General features: G+C 43.8%; 1 protein-coding gene across 1 annotated transcript; it reads right to left on the reverse strand.

Annotated features, from left to right (window-relative positions):
• Positions 1-12342: 12342 nt before the first annotated feature.
• On the reverse strand, positions 12343-17396 carry LOC310703180 (interleukin-17F-like). The gene is made up of 3 exons (XM_083495335.1): positions 17135-17396; positions 14933-15162; positions 12343-13113 (listed from the first exon to the last, which is right to left on the reverse strand). Exons 1-3 carry the CDS (start codon positions 17291-17293, stop codon positions 12864-12866), a joined length of 639 nt encoding a protein of 212 aa, XP_083351461.1. The 5' UTR covers positions 17294-17396; the 3' UTR covers positions 12343-12863.
• Positions 17397-20960: the final 3564 nt, after the last annotated feature.

Raw genomic sequence — 20960 nt, forward strand, 5'->3', positions numbered from 1 at the left:
ACCACACATTGCCTTCCTACAGGAAATACACAACCCACCCCAACAAAGCAAACTCCTGAGTGAACTCCTCTTCAGTCAACCATGGGTGGCACCTGGCTCAGGAAAGGCCCGCGGAGTAGCCATAGGACTCAGTAGATACCTGAACTTCAAAGCCACAACAGTGCTAAAAGACAAAAGAGGCAGATTCATTTTTGCTAAAGAGACACTAGATGGCAAAACTAAACTGACAATTGGCTCCATATAAGGCCCAAACACAAAACAACTAGAGTTCTTCCAGAAAACACTAAACAAATTCCTCTCCTCCGAAGGGGAAGCAATCCTAGTAGGTGACCTCAACCTAAATATGAGAGGCACCTCCCTGAAAGACGGAAACCCCAAACAATTAGAGACTCCTGCAAACTAATGAAAATGCTAAAAAAAAAAAGAGGCTCTTATGACATCTGGGGAGAAAATAACCCAGGATACATCACACATTCCAGTCTAGACACCATGGCACAATGTCCAGACTGGGCAGCATTCCTCTAACACAAGGCTTGATCCCCCTGGTAGAAACAACAAACATTGCTAGCATTAAAATCACAGACCATGCCCCAGTAGAAGCTACCCTCAAAATAGGAGACGAAGCACAAACTACCCCATCATGGTGCTTCAGCCCCATCCTAACCACAAATCCACTAGCTAGAGAGAGTCTCTTGAAAACTCTCCAAAACTACTTTAAGGATAACGATGTGGGCGACATTGCAACCCTTCTCCTCTGGGACACAATGAAAGCAGTCATCAGATGAGTGTGCTTTAAGGAGAGGGCATCCCTTTAAAAAACAAACCTCCTTAAACAATGGTAAATTAGAACAAGACATTACAACCCTCTCATCACACTACAAACAAACAGGAGCAAAAAAAACTCATTAAAACCATAGAACAAAAAAGAAGGGAAATTGACTCTCTAGAAATCAATAAAACAATGACTAACATCCTATATTCTAAACAACGCTTTTATGAACATGGAGGGAAGAACTCCAGACTATTAGCAAACAGATGCAGGAAAATATCACTCAGAATATCACACAGAATACACTGTGTCACTAAAAAAGACGGTAACATAACATCCTCCACCAAAGAAATAACCTCAGAATTTGCTGGATTTTACACCAACCTATACACCTCCCGCAACCCACCTGAACAGGAAATTGGAAGACTCTTAACAGAGCTGACCGTGCCAAGCTTAACTGAAAAGGAACAAGAATTAACGGACAGCCTTATCACCCCAGAGGAATAGAGATGATACTCAAAAATCTGAAACCACACAAAACCCCAGGTCCAGATGGCTATACAGCAGAATTCTACAAAAAATTAAAAGAACCCTTGATGCCTTACATGACCTGCCTATTTAGCGACGACATAAAAAGGCTCCCCACCCCTAAAACCTGGGCCTCTTCCAAAATAGTCTCTATCCCAAAACCATTCAAAGACAGCCTCAAAATAGAACCACACCGCCCAATATCATTGATAAACCAACAGTGCAAGATATTCACATCAATCCTGGCTAACCGCCTAAAAAACTTCCTACATCAACTTATTGCCCTGGACCAGGCAAGCTTTGTTCTTGGTCGCAACATAACAGATCCCTTTAGTTTCTGACAGAACAGAGCAAAACAACCAAACTCCCACTGATGATCATATCCCTAGACATCCTTGAAGCCTTTGATTGGTTAGAATAGCAGTTTTAAGGAACATTAAATTTGGCCCCAACTTCCTACAAACTCTCAAACAAATTTACTCCCAAGCCTCAGCAAAATGCAGAATGAACAATATGGACTCCAATACCATAGCAATCCAAAGAGGCACAAAACAAGGGTGCCCCCGTCTCCCTTCCTATTCATCTTGGCCCTGGAACCCCTAGCAATCTGACTCCAAGCAGACCCAGATATCAAGGGTGTAGAAATACAGTGGTACCTCGGGTTAAGTACTTAATCCGTTCCGGAGGTCCGTTCTTAACCTGAAACTGTTCTTAACCTGAAGCACCACTTTAGCTAATGGGGCCTCCTGCTGCTGCCGCACGGAGCACGATTTCTGTTCTCTGAGGTACCACTGTAAAAGGTAAAACCTACAAACTTGGGCTCTTTGCAGATGACTTGATAGTCACAACACAGCAAACACCCTAACTAAAGAACTCAACACATTCTCAGTGGTGTTGGACCTACAAGTAAACTTTGTGAAATCTGAGGCTTTATGCTTCAACACACATACACACACACACACACACACACACACACACACACACACTGCATACCCAAAAGGAATTCACCAACATCACAAAGATAAAACTCTGGTGCACCAAATTCAGGTACCTACGTGAAATATACTCAGAGTCGCAAAGTGATTTCATGCTCTTTATTCCGCTCATAGTGGTGAGGAGGAATGAATGAATGTCCCCTCAAAGTATCTGCTTTATATACATTATTTACACAATGGGCTGCACATGATTGGCTAATTCTGGAATTCTACTGTAAGCCAATCAGGTTGTGGATTCACTTATATCTGGAGCCTGATTGGGTGGTTCCTGCCAACCAATCATACTGCTGCATTGTTCTAGGACCAATCAGACTGCTGCATTCTGAATCCTATTGTTCTACGACCAATCAGACTGCTGCAATTTGGATCCTATTGTTCTAGGACCAATCAGACTGCTGCAGTTTGGATCCTATTCAACTCAGTATATAACACTAGGGGTTCAAATAACCAAAACCTCAACAAACTTTACCTCCACAATTACAAGCCCCTGTGGCGACAAATCAACAGAGACTTGAGGAAATGGAACAACACCAACCTTACCTTCTCAGACAAAACAGCAATGATAAAAATGATCACCCTCCCAAAACTAACCTTTTAATTCCAAACTCTCCCAGTCTGGATTCCCCCAACCCAACCCCAGAAGTGGCAGAAAAAAACTATTTTCTCACACAAAAAGCCAAGAATAAGCCCAAAATACCTGCACCTCCCCTCCTCAGAAGGAGGATGGGGAATCCCCAACATAGAATCATATTGCTGTGGTACCTCAAGGTTACAGACACTTCAGGTTGCAGATGCTTCAGGTTACAGACTCTGCTAACCCAGAAATAGTACCTCGGGTTAAGAACTTTGCTTCAGGATGAGAACTTGGCAGATGAAGATGATGGAGTTTATGGAGCTGGCTGATCTCACCGGGAGAATCCGCGACCAGAAAGAAGAGGAACATCAAGAAGACTGGAAGAAATTTAAAGACTATTTGAATAAATATTGTAATATTAAAGATATGTAACCACTTGAAAGAAACAATTAGGCCTAGGATTAAACTGGAATTAAATTTATAAATAAGAAAATGTACGATAAGGAAAGTTATGTAATATGATTAGGACTGTGATATGGTCTCTTGAAACACTGATATTGGAAACTACTACATATAATTACTAAGAAATTCGGATGCAAGAGATTCGAGGAAGTCAAATACTATGTTTATGAAGATGGATGGTACTTAATTTTAATTAATTAAGTGGTAATATGCTGTATTTATCTTTTTTCTTTTTTCTCTTTTTCTTTTATTCTTTGTTTGTTTTTATTATTGTTAATCTTTTTTTTTTTTTTACTATGTTTATTTACTGAAAATAATAAATATTATTTGGGTGGAAAAGAGAGAACAGAAATCACACAGTGGCAGTGCGGCGGCAGCAGGAGACTCCAATAACTAAAGTGGTGCTTCAGGTTAAGAACAGTTTCAGGTTAAGAACAGACCTCCGGAACGAATTAAGTACTTAACCTGAGGTACCACTGCATATCACCAACCAAGTACGCCACATAATATCGTATATTCTAGAAGATGAGACGAAGCAATGGGTTCACTTGGAGAGACACCATCGAAAACATCCCCACAACAGCATACCCATTTCTGCAAAACAAACTAAAGAAAATCCCGATTCTCAGCCCCACTAACCCCCCTGGCCTACCACCCACTATTCCAACACACAGCACAAAACCTCCAGATAAAAAATTGGCAAATGAAAGGCCTACACAGTCTAAAAAGACATCTACAGTGGTGCCTCGCAAAACGAAAATAATTTGTTCCGTGAGTCTTTTTGTCTTGCGAAGCACGGTCCGTCGCAACTGCGCCTCTTCAAGCGGCTTTAAGAAAAAAGCGCAAGACGTTTTCGTCTTGCGAAGCAAGCCCATAGGGAAATTCGTCTAGCGAAGCAACACAAAACCGAAAAACCCTTTCGTCTAGCGAGTTTTTCGTCTTGCGAGGCATTTGTCTTGCAGGGCACCACTGTATAGCAACAACAAACCCATACTAACACAAGAAATACAGGACAAATTAGGGGACCCCCAAATACCTTGACTAAGTGTAATATAGCAACATAAGCCGTTTAAAAAATATGGTTCAAAAGTGGTGTAAGAATGGCGTTACAATTACACTGACAAAACAAATGATCTGTGTTATTTCCTTATCTTAACTAAAGTGTTGGCCTCCTTCTAACTTATTCCAGATCATCTAGTTGTGAAACAGAAATTCTAAGTACAACAACATATCTTGATTTCCACGTTTCCTAGCATACATCCCATTTCGGACTCAAGTTCGTAGTCAGTGTTAGGCCAGGCGCATGTGAGCGCATGTGGCATAAAGTGAGATCAGCAGCAAGCGGTGAGCAAAGGAGAGAGGTTTTATATTGATCAGGAATTGAACCAGGGTAAGGGAATTTTCCACCTTTTATGTGAATTTCATTTCTTACATAGGCACCCCTAATAACAGGGCTTTTTTCAGCCGAAACTCACTGGAACTGAGTTCTGGCACCTCTCAGGTGGGTGCCATTATCATTCCCAGAGAATGAGGGAGGTGTTCATGGTGAGTTCCAGCACCTCTTTTTCTAGAAAAATAGCACTGACTACCCATCACCTTGTGGAAAGTGCAGCTGGGCCCCTACTTTTCCAGAAATTCCTTACTCTTTTTTTTGTAAAAGATTTTTATTAAGATTTTTACATTACAAAAAGGGGATAAAACAAACAGGAAAAGAAAAAAGAAAAAATACAGCCATTATTTTTCGTTTACTTGTTTCTTGGACCCCCTCATACCTCTCTTTTTTGTATTCCAATTAAGTTTATTAGCTCAGCAATTTGTTTCCCTCTTTATCCTACCCAAATCTTTATTCTTAAATTTTTATGATCTTAAAATTTTACTTCTATAAACCCATTTTTTCATATTCTTTTAACCCATTACAGCTAGAAACTCTTAATTTTAATCCAACATTATTCTAAAGTTCGTTAATTTTACAATGTCTCTGTAAATAATCTTTAAATTTCTTCCAATCTTCTTCCACTGACTCTTCCCCCTGATCTCGGATCCTGCCGGTCATTTCCGCCAATTCCATATAGTCCATCACCTTCATCTGCCATTCTTCCAGAGTAGAAATTCCTTACTCAGATCACATTGAGGCAGTCCATTTTCTTCAAAACATTCCAGCAATATTTATAATTCCACATCTATTGTGATGGCATTGTTCTTCTCTTTAGCATTTCATTATGCTGACGACGTGACTTTGTCTTTTAATCTGGTCCTCATCCAAGAGATACCTAAATGTTTTATACTTTATTTCATTCAAGTGACAAAATAATATTCTTTATCACCCCACCATTATCCTCCTTTAATTCAATAAGGTAGGTATCCTCCCAGCTGACCCAAAATTAATAATACATAAAGGTAAAGGACCCCTGACCGTTAAGTCCAGTCGCAGATGACTCTGGGGTTGCGGCGCTCATCTCGCTTTACCGGCCGAGAGAGCCAGCGTTTGTCCGCAGACAGTTTTTCTGGGTCATGTGGCCAGCATGACTAAACTGCTTCTGGCGAACCAGAGCAGCACATGGAAATGCTGTTTACCTTCCCGCCGGAGCGGTACCTATTTATCTACATGCACTTTTTGGCATGCTTTTGAACTGCTAGGTTAGCAGGAGCTGGGACAGAGCAACGGGAGCTCACTCCATTGCGGGCATTTGAACCGCCAACCTTCTAATCGGGAAGCCCAAGAGGCTCAGTGGTTTAGACCACAGCGCCACCTGCGTCCCTCTACCAGTTTAGTTCTGGCCTCAGAACTAGTCCTTTTGTTTAATACAGCATTTGCTTAATGGGAAGGTATGCATTATATGAGTAGATCAGTTACCTTGCATTACATAATTTTGCAATCAATAAAACTGCATCTAATAAATAACTATTGGGTGCTTATGGTAACTATCATAGGAGAATAGGAAAGACCTTTCAAAATAACTTTGAAAAGTTATTTCTACCTATCATTGGTATAGTTATTAAGAGGCATGTTACCTCAGCAAATGGCATTTAGAAACGTATTGTTGACGTTTAATCTTGAATATATATCTACAAGGGAGTTGCTCAGATTCCATCTTGAATCACTCCTCCCAATTCCAAAATGGCATCTCTGCAGATACCAAATGCTTTTTTTTATAAGGAGTGCATGCATAGCGAGTCCAAGCCATTTATGGCTGCTAAGCATGTGTTTTACATGCTTTGCACATATTTTTCGAAACACAAGCTTGTCTCCTTCACAGATTATGTGAATGTTCGAAGCAGCCCCCATTCCGGTGGCCCACAAGATCAGCCATGTTGCCAAGCCAAATGAAATGCCACACATTTCCCCCTTCCCAAGGAGGCTGCCTTCTCCACCCCGAGGTGTTCTGCAAAAGTGTTGAATGTAGGGCAGGCTGACTCAGCAATGCAACCACACTGCTAGGCACCTACGCAGGAGGGGAAGAGAGCTAGACATGGGCTCCGTTAAAAGCACTTGTTGGCTGAAACACCAAAAACAAAAATGGCCCATATTTTAGAGGTCTGGGTTGGTTGCCATAGATTCATTTCAGCAGACATTCCTGGAAGGAGCTTGAAAAGCTGTCTATTTGTTTTTTAACTGTTATGAGTGAACAGAAACCTCCTGAGAAGTCACTCAGGGAAATATGCAAGAGAAAAGCAACCACATGCCCTCCATCAGCTGTACACAGGGCAGAACCACCAGCAGGGTTTTCCGGGACAGGTACAAAATGTGTAGTTGCCCAAACTGCCCCTCTGCAGATCTGGCCCAAAGTATTGCTGCTCACCACCCCAATTTCTGAGCGGTGCAAGGTCCCAGGGCTTTCAGGCACTTGCTCAGGGCTCTGATGGAGGGGCAGCAGAGATTGTGGGGTCTTCATGATATATGGTTTATTTACAGCTCTGTACAACCTGAGCCTACAATGGAGGGGTTCACAGCATTCAACGCCCTTAAAGGTCTTGCTTCTCCCTTGGATTCAAAGAGAAATCAAACATGGCTTGTAAACGTTGCTCTGACTCTCTCTCCCTCCAACTTGCTGATTTACTTCCATTTATTTATTTAATAATTATTATTAACTTGAACTGCTAGGTCTTTATTCATTTAGAGTAATCAGTCTACAGGAATGGGTTAAAAACTTAATTTGTTCTGAAGGTCTGTTCTTAACCTGAAATTGTTCTTAACCTGAAGCACCACTTTAGCTAATGGGGCCTCTCGCTGCCGCCGCACTGCCAGAGCACGATTTCTGTTCTCATCCTGAAGCAAAGTTCTTAAACCGAGGTACTATTTCTGGGTTAGCAGAGTCTGTAACCTGAAGCGTCTGTAGCCTGAAGCATCTGTAACCTGAGGTACCAATGTAAATATAATCAGCCATTTTAAGTAATTAAAAGCTGCTACACACACACAGATTTTAAGTGCAAGTAGATAAATAGGTACCGCTTTATAGCGGGAAGGTAAACAGTGTTTCCGTGTGTGGCGCTGGTGCTGGCTCGCCAGCTGCAGCTTCGTCACGCTGGCCACGTGACCCGGAAGTGTCTTCGGACGGCGCCAGCTCCCGGCCTCTTGAGCGAGATGAGCGCGCAACCCTAGAGTCGGTCAGGACTGGTCCGTACGGACAGGGGTACCTTTACCTTTACCTTACACACACACAGTCAGGGATGCAGGTGGCGCTGTGGTCTAAACCACAGAGCTTGGGCTTGCCGATCAGAAGCTCGGCGGTTCAAATCCCCACGGAGGGGTGAGCTTCTGTTGTTTATGCCAACCTAGCAGTTCGAAAGCACGTCAACGTGCAAGTAGATAAATAGGTACCGCTCCGGCGGAAAGGTAAACGGCGTTTCCATCTGCTGCTTTGGTTCGCCAGAAGCAGCTTAGTCATGCTGGCCACATGACCCAGAAGCTGTACGCTGGCTCCCTAGGCCAGTAAAGCGAGAGGAGCGCCACAACCGCAGAGTTGTCAGTGACTGAAACTAACGGTCAGGGGTCCCTTAACCTTTGCCTTTACACACAAACAGTATAGAGAGAGATGGGGGGGTGAGACCCAAAACTCATGGCTAGGGTTGCCCTGTATAATACAGGATTGTCCCGTGTTCCAGTGTAAAATGCCTAATGGCTAAAAACTAGAAAAAAGAAACTGTGCAAACAAAAAAGGAATGGCAAGACAAACTGTTAGAGTATATTGAACTGGCTAGATTAACAGAGGCAATTAGAGATCACAATAGACAAGTTTCAAAAAGCATGGAGGAAATGCAGAGAATACTTCACAAAACAGTGCCCTAAAATACAGACTTGTTTCAATTAATGTCTGCAGGAGACTTTGTGGGTATTTAAGTTATAATTAGAAAAATCTTAATAATTATTCATAAAGGAAACAGCTTATAAGAAGTAAATAAGGAGGCCAGATACAGGATAAAGGAAGTCTTTCATTTGGTTGTTTGTATTGTTGTATGTTATGTTTATTGTATTTCTGTATTGGGGGGGAGGGGGGTTTATGTTATGTTGAAAATAAAATTTCCAATAAAAATTAAAAAATAAATAAAATGCCACATCTCATCCAGCCCCACTTGGGGGGGGGGGCAGGGATGAGCCAGGGACCTTCTGCATGCAGACCAGATGCTCTGCCACTGAGCTATGGCCTTGTGGGGTGGGGGTGGGGGTAACACACCAAAGTATGATGAGCAGACCTCAAGCTCTCAGAGCAAAGTGGCTCTGAGCTCCAGGAGAAGCAGCTTTGTATAGGCTTTTCCCTCCCCTTTGCAAGGGCTCATGGGACAGCTTTTTCTCATGAGCCCATTGCACAGACAAGATACTGGGCAAAACCTTGCCTGGTATTTTGTGGCAATCTATGGGTCACAGTATAGGGACGCAGGTGGTGCTGTGGGTTAAACCACAGAGCCTAGGACTTGCTGATCAGAAGGTCGGCGGTTCGAATCCCTGCAACGGGGTGAGCTCCCATTGCTTGGTCCCAGCTCCTGCCAACCTAACAGTTCGAAAGCACCTCAAAGTGCAAGTAGATAAATAGGTCCCGCTCCAGCGGGAAGGTAAACGGTGTTTCTGTGCGCTGCTCTGGTTCGCCAGAAGTGGCTTAGTCATGCTGGCCACATGACCTGGAAGCTGTACGCCGGCTCCCTCGGCCAATAAAGCAAGATGAGCACCGCAACTCCAGAGTCGGCCACGACTGGACCTAATGGTCAGGGGTCCCTTTACCTTTTATGGGTCACAGTGTGGCCGAGCCTAGGTGCCCTGTGCTTATTGGACACAGAGCGAGGCTTCTTGGTATATTAACCAGTAAGAACTTAAAGAAAACTGGACTGCATTGCTAGTTGTTTAAGAGAAATGTGTTTATTTGTATTTGCACCTCTTTTTTGTAACAAGTTTAAGGACAGTTTGCAGTAAAACTTTGGTACACTTTTCTTGGTGTGGAGAGCTTACTGAGTCATACTCTGCGCAAGGTCCAGATCAGGGAATTGTAGTCACATAACTTTAACAAGAAGCCCACACGTACCTCTACTTGGAAGCGCCGGAGGAGGGAGGAGGTGCTCAGGAACAGATGCCCAGCACGTAAGCTGGAGCAGAAATCGGTTTCACTTCCAGAGGACACCCTTGTATGCGGAGGACTGAAGCAATGGCAGATGGGAAATGGAAGACCCATCTGCCCCCCAAGCAGAGCTGCAAAGGCACCACCATCACACCTGGGACTGAGCTCTGCTCCTCACCTGGCCCATTTTGCAGCATCGTTGTAACAGCTCAGTATCTAGCAGGTGTGTGATTGCAAAAGGCATTATTCCCTGGGTAGCTTTTTTAAAAAATTGGTTATTTATTGTGTGATGGTATGTTTGTTTTCAAAAAAGGGAACAATTTCACTTTTTCCTTTATTTGATGTCTCTTAACTTCAATGTTCCTGCCAACCTAGCAGTTCGAAAGGACGTCAAAGTGCAAGTAGATAAATAGGTACCACTCCGGCAGGAAGGTAAACGGCGTTTCCGTGCACTGCTCTGGTTCGCCAGAAGCAGCTTAGTCATGCTGGCCACATGTCTGTGGACAAACGCTGCCTCCCTCGGCCAATAAAGCAAGATGAGCGCCGCAACCCCAGAGTCCGTCACGACTGGACCTAATGGTCAGGGGTCTCTTTACCTTTACCTTTAACTTCAATGCCATCTTTGTGAGCCGCTTAGGGATAGAACTATTAAGCATTTAGAAAGAGAGAGAAACCTTGGTACAAACAGCTCTGGGCCCTTGGGATGGAGTATGGAATCTAAATGAAATCAAACCAAATCACAAACACCAGTGTTTTTTCCTCCTCTCCAACACCACACAAATAGGCATTTAAAAGAGAGAGACTGATAGGGTTGCCTTTCTTTTCTTTTTCTTCCCTTTCTTTTTTACACCTGGGCAAAGTTGTTGAGCTTTCCATTGGGGACATCTCCCCCCAAATACTTAGTCTTTGTAGTGGTGGTGGTTGTTTTTGGATTTTCACAACAGTTTTTCTTTTTTAAAAACCGCCCTAGTTGCCATACATTTGGGTTTCCCCCTGGACATTTGACTGATTCATTAAAAATCCACCCAGAAACCATTTTGATAGTCCTGTTCCCAGACGTGTCCTGGAAAACCTGGACATATGGCAGCCCTAGACACTGAGGCAAATGCAGGCCTGTCAAGTGTCGGCTGCTGGTCAATTTGCGGCAAAGTTCCAGAAGCCGAGAAGCGGCCATCCAGCAGAAGGGGGGGGGAGGGGGAAGAGGTCCCAGAAAGAAGTTGTGATCCGAACAAAGTTCGAGAGAGTTGGCAGGAATGCTGAGCAAAGTGGAGATCAGAGGAAAGAGAAAATTTGCTTAATTGTGCCTCTCTCCCCTTTCCATTGACATGGCAACTGTTCTGTGAAATCGCATGCAGCATTTGAGAAAGAAAGTTGCCATTTGTAGGACTAGCCGCCTGAGAAACAGTTTCTATCCAAATGTGCTTTTGGTTTTAAACACAGTATAAGTAGTCTCTCGGGACAAGGGTGGCACTGTGGGTTAAACCACAGAGCCTAGGACTTGCCAATCAGAAGGTCGGCGGTTCGAATCCCCGCGACAGGGTGAGCTCCCGTTGCTCGGTCCCTGCTCCTGCCAACCTAGCAGTTCGAAAGCACGTCAAAGTGCAAGTAGATAAATAGGTACCACTCCGGTGGGAAGGTAAACGGCATTTCCGTGAGCTGCTCTGGTTCGCCAGAAGCAGCTTAGTCATGCTGGCCACATGACCTGGAAGCTGTACACCGGCTCCCTCGGCCAATAAAGTAAGTTGAGCGCTGCAACCCCAGAGTCGGCCACGACTGGACCTAATGGTCAGGGGCCCTTTTACCTTTTTAAGGAGTCTCTATGGGAGTATATTGTATTTTAAAAATGGGGTATCAGAGTTTTTAGGGGGCTAACCAGGTTGGGATAGCTGGGATAGCAGGCTTGTTGGTTTTGAATGTCTTATGTAGATCCCCCCCCCCAATTTCGTTGTACTGTATGGGACAATGACAATAAAGATTATCATATCATATCGTAGCTGGTCTTAGAGGTGGAAGAGGCAGCTGGTTGGATTGAAACACTGAGAAGGGCCGGACTCCCGTTCCTCCCTCAGCCTTTCCCTGGGGAAAAGCAAACAGGTTTCTGTTTGTGGTGCATGGCAGGTGCGTGACAGCGATTGGAGTCTTCCGCTGGCATTTAAGTCACAAGAGATCCGCACCTGATTGCTCAATGGCCTAGGAAGCTGCCCAGACTGGAGAGCCAGGGATTGTACCTGGCACCTTCTGCCTGCAAGCAGATCCTCCAGCCACTGAGCTATGGCCTTGAGCTGCCTGCACAGTGCATAGAACAAGCCCCTGGCCTGGCCTGGCTCACCCGTGCCAACAGTCACTTCTCTTAAACATTTCACCACTAGGAAAGTTTTCAATTCGAAAAATGTGAACAGACAACTCGATATTTCTGTCTTTTTATTCATTGTTTAAGTTACTGAATAAATACAAATAACTCGTGTTTTTGAATTATAATTTGCAGGTGCATAAATACAAGTTATATAAATAGGTCTTATAAATACAGCTGGAAGCAAGTTTCTCTTTGCTTCTCCATGAGTTTCACATTTCATATGCATTTATATCGTGACATAGAACATACAATTCAATACGACTGACCAATAGCATGGGGGTAAAGGGTGCAACACTCGTTACAAGGCAGGACTTTTACATTTTTGGCAAGTGAAGAGAAGAGGCTATTTTAGCTAGGAGAGATTATTTTTGTCATCGTGGCCTGAGGCCAGGAGGAATATATATTCAACATTTTCATGGCCTACTTAAATGTTTTGAAACAAATGGCATTTTAAAGTTGTGTCATCTAGTAAGAAAGTTGCACAAAATCTTTCCTAATTCTATGTTGTCTTTATTTCTGCTCATCCCTGAGATAGCAGTCTCTTTCTCTTTTGAGTCATCAAAGAATGTGATTTGGATTCGGAAAGCATCAGCCTGGAGTCGATCATTTACCTCTGCTGGTCAATTCTATGCTTCTTTCAGGCACTTCGATTAGCATAGGTTCTGGTGCTCGACATGACGCAGGTGCAACCAACATTAATCACTTCTTTCTCCAGCCAAAAGGTCTGCTGGCAACCAACCTGCTTCCGTCGAAGAACCATGATCTCCTGCCGAATAGGAACAGAATTCAGGGCTATAGTTGGGTTGCCTTTGCTGTCCAGACAGAAGGCATGGCGGCAGGTGGCTTTCGAAATCACATGGGGAAACCTGTTGGGATCTTCGTGAGTGCTGCAAATACAGAGGCAAAAGGAAGGCAAGACTGTTAGTTTATCAGAACACGTAGAGCCTTGAAACTGGCTGCATACAATGGGAAGCTAAACGTTTGCTCCTCTCCAGCGCTAAATAAGAGTCTTGGCCAAAGAGAAGCAGGAATGGCCGCCTTGTAGAAAGGTCTGTGAGCGGGGAAGGTAGGGTCTCTTTGCATGGAAGAGACTTCCAAAGGTTCACACATCTCAATCCTTCAAGGAAGAGAGGCTGCAAGTTATCAGAAAGTGAAGGAAATGGCTGCTTATTGACTACTATATTAATAATATATTATCATGTGATATGCAATACAATCTGTCAGTTTGCCAGTTCCTCTTCCATGACGGGGGTCGAGAGCCTCAGCCACTGCCCTTGGGGGTACAAATATGGCCCTCCAGTCTCTTAAGACTCTCCAGGCCACCCCACCCCCCTCACTGGTTCTGCTCTTTGCTTCCCTCTAGTACTGGAATGTGAGAATGCCTCTTGCTTGCCTGAATTGTGGATGGAGAGGTGAGTGGGTTTAGAAACCTGTGGCTTTTGCATGGTGGGAATGTTGCTGACTATGTGGAGGCAGGAGGCTCTTGCTCCTGGCATATATCCCTGAAAGGCTGACTTAAGGGAAATGGGGTCCTTGGGCTGCAAAGGGTTCTCTTCTCCTGCCCTGTGACGCAAGGGAAGGTGAGAGACCCATTCCTGGTTTCAAGCAGGCAGAGGAGGGTGATCCAACGGGAGGTTCTCAAAGCAAATGCTGCCGAGAAGAATGTGAGATCGGAAGCATGCACGGACTGCGTTGATCAAGAGTCTCTTACTTGGGACTGCTACCATGATTACCTGTGAACGGGCACCTCAAACTGAGCAGCAGATATACTCCAAGGGGAAGGCAAGGCAACTGTGCATAGACCAAGCAGCCAATTACTACCAGTAGACATAGGGCGTAAAAGGAGCAGCCATGGGGAAAAGATGTTCTCAGAAACATTCTGCCATCAGAGAAACACTCTGTGTTCCACACTGTAGAGCAGGCTTCCTCAACCTCAGCCCTCCAGATGTTTAGAGACTACAATTCCCACCATCCCTGACCACTGGTCCTGCTAGCTAGGGATCATGGGAGTTGTAGGCCAAAAACATCTGGAGGGCCGAGGTTGAGGAAGCCTGCTATAGAGTCAAATAACTTCCATTTCAAAGGCAGTTGTCTGTAACTACCGTGGTGCAGACTATAGAGTTGTGGCTCTGAAAGCTTTGAGGGCAAGGGCACAAAATCCAAGCACCCATGCACCTCTGGTGATTTAAGCTTTAGGACCCTCACAACAGGGACCCAGGCTGCCAAAGAGTTCCTCTGTGCTGGCTGGTCGGGCTCCATTCGAGAAGACACAAATTAGTAGCAATGTGAAGCATGGCTGTTATCATGTGCAGAGTGCCTTTCCCCCATTGCAGGGCAAATTGAACCAGCAGCCCCTCATCGGATGAGGAGCCCCTGTCCAAAGCTACAGTTCCAGATAGGGGTGAGCCCTGGCATTTATCAATGAAGCACAACCTGGGAGTAGCAGAAGCAGGATCAGGGGAAGGTCCAAACACCTCAGCAAGAAAAAAACTGCTCCCTTCATGGAGACAATTCAGCTCTCCCTCTCTCTCCAGTCTGTTTCCCAGAAAACCCGGCTGGCTCCTGGGTTTGACAACAGCTACAAAATTGTGTCCTTTCTTGCGGCAGCCCTAGACATTTTAAAGTATTGAAGAACCACGTTGAGTTTGCTATGCATGCTCTGCTTCATAGCCAACACATTTGATTCAGCGAGAATAAGGACAATACCTGTAATCCCATGGAGATACAGATCTGTTCCTGATGTCCTGAGGCACTTCACTGGCTGGTTGTGGGCGGCCAATGTGGACCTGGAATGTCAGGGACTTTGGAGGAAAATCCCCTTGGGTTCCAGACTGGGGTGGACAGTTCTCGCTGGGTTCCTCGTTGTTTTTCCCAGGCTTAACTGCTTTTCCAGAAGCTAAATTTATAGCTGAAAGCAGCAGCAGCAACAACCCAACCTGAAAGGGAGAACAGATACAGAATGAGTTGTTTTATCATGTGCAGGTTAGCCAGAGGTATAATCTGAAACTGACATAAAATAGGTTTTTACATAAAACAGTTTATACTAGGCACTCTGCTAATACTGAAGTATTTAAAGGGTGCCAGGTTTTACTGAAAGCTAGAGTTGTGACCCTGAAACCCTTCCTCTGAAGCCTAAAACATCAAGCAGTGGGGGCTCACTGGTGAAGCGGCAATACGCTAAACGTGTCTTTTTTAAAAAATAAAATAAGTCACATATATCAAGTCTAATCCCTTTCACCAAAAGCAACTTTCAGGGCTACTCTCTGTTTGGGAGTTTTGCAGCTGGGCTGAACCACTGCCAGTTTGTGATAGAGGCCAGGACTGATAGACGGATTTCAAACGAAGACAAAATCTCATTGGCAAAAGTTTGAGGAAAAGCTGCACCATCAAACACTTGTCACAAGTCATTTAGGATGTTAATATTTATTTACTTTATAAATATATATATGTATTTCTCTTACAAAATTATAAATAATAAGGCATGACACAACCCCAAAATGGGTCACTAGGGGTGTAAAATACTAAACGTATTATTTTACAGTGATTACAGTAAACCAGTACAGTGGCTTCTTCAATAAATTCACTTGGAAAACTCAGAATAATAGGAGTGAGCTAAAGAGCATTTCCTGTTTATCCACACTTTATGGCAATATATGTTGTAGGTATTTCTCGTCCATGTGTTGCTTCATTTGTATATTTAATAATACTGTGCCAAACAAATTATCTTCTTTTTCTCTCTCCTTGCCACCTTCAATTTTTACAACAGCTTTTCCATTATGGCTGTTTGCCAAATTATATTATATCCAGTGGTCGATATTAATTAATTGCAAAGTTTTCCAAGTTCTATTACCATTCTAGCTGCTGTTAGTAAATGCGTTATTAATTCCTAACTTCTTAATCAGTCTATATTTGAAGTATATAAATTAAGTAAGGCAAAAGCTGAGGTTGTTGGGATTGTCTGAACTGTAATCTGAGATATCGCTTTCAAAACGTGCTTCCAAAATTGTTCTATTTGTTGTTCTATTCGTTAATATTTATTTGTGTGCCAATCAAGCAAATAAATTCACAAGGAAAGCAGATGGGACCCTGAGGGGAGTGGTACTTGGGGGGGAAACAATGAAATCCTGCTGAGAATGAATTGATTATATATCAGTCCTCTTTCAAATCTAAAAGTAGCTTTAGATCTATGAGATTACGAAAAGCATTCAGTTATGTGAAACATTAACCCAGAGCAGGTAGAATCAGAGTCATAGCTATGAAGCATTGTTGGTAGCTTACCTACGGGATGAAAATCCCTCCAGAAAAAGAAGTTCATGAATTCAAGGAAATAATTGTTATCCAAATGCTTTAAACTGTACTGTCCAAATCTATTACATTAATTACACATATTATGCTAATTAAATATAGCTTATTGTTGAAGCTATAATGAGGGATGGATAGACAGACAGAAGACTTAGATAACCATTAGCTTCAATTTTTGGTAGCAAGTGGGTTGGGAGATTGAAGCTTCACTAACAAAATTCTGCATGTGGAAGGAAGAAGAGAAGAAGAAGAAGAGGAGTTTGGATTTGATATCCCGCCTTTCACTCCCTTTAAGGAGTCTCAAAGCGGCTAACATTCTCCTTTCCCTTCCTCCCCCACAACAAACACTCTGTGAGGTGAGTGGGGCTGAGAGACTTCAAAGAAGTGTGACTGGCCCAAGGTCACCCAGCAGCTGCATATGGAGGAGTGGAGACACGAACCCGGTTCCCCAGATTACGAGACTACCACTCTTAACCACTACACCACACTGGATGAAGTAAGAGCTAAAATGCAATGTCACACGCCTCTACTTTTTAAGTTGGACACAAATGGGTACTAAGAGTTCTATACACCATAAATGACAATCTATATTATCAGTGTACTCACCAGTGAGTGAAATCTTGTAGAAGCCATAGTAGCTTTTCTTTTCTGCTGCAGGGAGCCTATTGCTGGAGGTTCTGCACCTGAGTACCTTGAATCGTGTCCGTATGTGCAATCCCGGTCTCCTTTTATACTGTCTTCAGAATCAAAGCCAGTTTTTTCCATTCGCTAGTCTTCCCGCCCTCGGTTGTGGTTCAGGGGCAGCTGTGGCTGACATTTACCCTTTTTTCCCTTCGACCACTTCCTCGAAAGTGTCACATGTCACATACGTACACCAGGGGACAGCAAAGGGAAATGCATTTAATACACCACCTACCTAGCTATGGGGAATCTAGACCAATAGATTTGTTTGAATGAAAAACAGATGGCCTACAAGATAACGGCAAGCTTGCCTGAGAAGCGTTTTCCCCCCTTTCCCCTTTTTAGCGTATTGCATCATTACAACTTACCTGTTGTAAAATAGAGCAATCTAGATCTATGTCATACCTTCATAATCTGTGTATGAAAGCACATAGACAAGCATCCACCATAGGGATATAAACTAGACAATTGCCCTGTCAACCCTGCAAAAATAAATTCTGCCACTTTCAACATCCTTTGTACATCATAGGTCTTTTATTTCTTCCACTTCTTCCAGTGATTTCAGGGCAGCATCCTAGTCCCACAACAATTACATTGGTTGAGCTGGGTTGTGAGGCGATAAATAGGCTCAAGAGACCACCAGCTTCATAATTTTGAACCTACATCCAACCCCAGGATTATAGCAACTTGCTGCTCCCTTTCAAGCAAATGATATTGCTGCATTGGGAGTGCAATGCCCATTTGTTCTAAAGGGAGCCAGGCTCCCTTTCACAGATCTTTTCCTTGGAAAACACATTTTCGTGCTCAATTCCACATGGCTCCAGCTACAACTTTAGTAGTAATGAATACTGCACAATTGTGGAGCCGTATGTGATAAAGGGGTCTTTTCTGGGCAGTCCAGGACTTCCATATACACAATCCAGATAGGTCACTTCAGTGCTGCTAATGCAGCAAAAACAACACAGGAGGCCACAGTTATGAGTTAGAAGCTATAGCTTGCCTTTGATTGTGCCCTTCCATCCAAAATGATGGCTTTTCTGCAGACACCTTCCCTATAAAGAGTGGTGTGAAACAGGGCTGTGTTCTCGCACCCGCTCTCTTTGGCACATTCTTCTCCCTGTTGCTCTCATATGCCTTCAGCTTGACTAAAGACAGTATGTTCTTCCATTCAAAGAGCAATGGGGGTCTGTTCATCCTAGCTGGTGGGTTCTTATGCCTTGACAGCGCCCTCCAAGAAAGCTCTACAGAGTCTCATCAACCATTTTGCCCAAACCTGCATGGGGTTCAGCCTCAGCCCAATGAAGACCAACATCTTGGGTCAGGATATTGCCAGCACTCCACACATCAGCATTGATGACCACATGCTTGAGGTGGTAAACCATTTTATCTGCCTGGGCTCCACCATAACCAGCAACCTCTCCATCGATGCCGAGCTGGACAAACGTATTGGCAAGGCAGGTACAGCAATGGCTCACCTCTCCCAAAGGGTATGGGAGAACACGATGCTAATGTCCAACACCATGATGATGGTCTACTAGGCTTGCATGCTGAGCATGCTGCTTTATGGTAGTGAGCCATGGGCAACTTATGCCTACCAGGAGCAATGCCTCAATGCCTTCCACATGTGCTGAGTCAGGAAGATTTTGGGCACTGCTTGGCAGGGCAGAGTGTCAAACAAAGATGTGTTCTCCCAAGCCCACATTCCCAACATGTTCACACTCCTTTCTTGGCAACATGTGTGCTGGATCATGTCCACAGAATGGAAAATGGCAGGATCCCAAGAACGTGCTCTACAGGGAGCTGGCTTCTGGCACCAGGCCCATTGGCAGACCAACACTGTGTTATAAAGATGTCTGCAAACATGACATGAAGGTTAGCAACATCAGTTGCCTGTGGGAATCCCGTGCCCGGAGACAGTCAAGTTGTATATCCATAGCAGTGCCAAGAGGAGGAATGAGCGCTGGGAGGAACCCAGGGAGAAGACATGCCATGGTACGCCTGTCACAGTGAAAGTGGATGCCTTCATCTGCCCCAGCTGCAATAAAACATGTCTCTCCCATTTTGGTCTCTACAGCCGCAGCAGGTGCTATAACTCTCCAACAGATGGAGGGCCCACTCCTCCATTGTCTCCTGAGACAGATGGATGCCAACATGAAGATGTGCCATAATGGATAGTTTCTGTGACATCAGTTCAGTGAGCGCCCCCGTACCCAGGCCTATGCAATGTTATAGGATCATCTATTTCCATGAGTCCCAGTCCCCACTCCATGACTGCTGTGGTGGACATATCCAGTGCACATTCACAGGGGAAATGAGGGGTCACCTTTTCTTTTCAAACACATCCCCTAGCTATTCCTCTACAGCAAATTTCCACCTGCCTTCATTCACTTGGCGATAGAAGGTTTCTGATTCTGAGGAAAGGCTGAGTGGAAGAGCACCTGCCTTGCCCACAGAATGTCTCAAGTTCCATCCTTCTAGGTAACCGTGGGAGAAACCCCTTGTCTGAAATCTTGGAGGGCCACTGCCTATCCGTGTAGACAATACTGCGCAGGATGGATCAATGGTGCAACTCAGTATAAGGCAACTTCCTGTCGAGAATAGTTTTCTGCACTGACAATAAGTGAGCACTTTTCATGTTTCTGGAAAACTCATGATATTGACCCCTTTCCTTTTCCTTAAAGAGACAACCTTGCATCAAATTTGACATTACAGCTTAAATGAACCCTTTCAGAGAACTCTGCATTCCTGATCAACATAGTGCATCATAGAATTACGTCCTTTCTACTCCCATATTGTTGGAGGAATACAGAAGAAACTGAACTATGTGCTAGATGGAACCATTTTTTCAAGAGCAGGGGGGAATCCTGTATTCGGCTCTTCTAGCTGGGCTGCAAGCTGTAGAACCCTACTGCAAGAAATCCACTTTTTAAAAATCGGTTTTTTGTTTTTAGGGAAATGGCAGAGAAGTGCACTGAAAATTAAAAGTCAATAAAAATAAAGCTGGTCCTAATTCTATTTGTTAATTGGATTATTCTTTCCACAGCATATTTTATTTGTGTCCATAATTTATTTGCATTCTTGCAAATCCACCATAAATTACAGTGTGTGTGTTGAATTTCAATATTTGATTCACATTTCCACCATCTATTGTCCATACTTGAGCTAATCTTGTGAAGCATGTTCCATCAAGTTACTACTATAAAATAGATTTGTTTTGTACAAGTAGAAATGAAAAGTTTTGCCTAAATTTTAAATATACCGTACTTCCAGATTTCAAACGTTGTTGATACCCCTGGATCTTGTTCCCAACTTACTTATCAGCAGACTAAGTGACCACTAGTGACCCTTCCAACTCCCAGAATCCCATTGCTCTACGCTGCCTGCAAGCCAGGCCAGTGAATTTCACCACCCCGGTCTTTTCTGTGGAATGTAATAGTGTCTGCATTGAGGAAAGGGATTAGCATTTCCAGCAGCAAAGCTGAACTCTTCCCCATTGTGTTTCTACTGTTGGTGAATGGGGAGTAGTATTAAGTGGTAGGAGTGAGGAGGAAGGGGAGGAATTGATTGAATTTGCAGTTAAAAGTCAATGTATCAAATTTGTAGTTTCCAAAACAATATGAGAAGTGAAATACGGACATCCTTTGGAAATGTGGACTTCTCTGAATTTTGCAGTGCAATTCTCCAGCCATATAATGCGTACCTCCCCAAAGTGCATACACTCATGTACATAAAAAATGCATACAAAGATTAT

The sequence above is a fragment of the Podarcis liolepis genome, assembly GCF_965112155.1.
Source record: "Podarcis liolepis genome assembly, chromosome: 3".
In the NCBI taxonomy this organism is placed as follows: domain Eukaryota; kingdom Metazoa; phylum Chordata; class Lepidosauria; order Squamata; family Lacertidae; genus Podarcis; species Podarcis liolepis.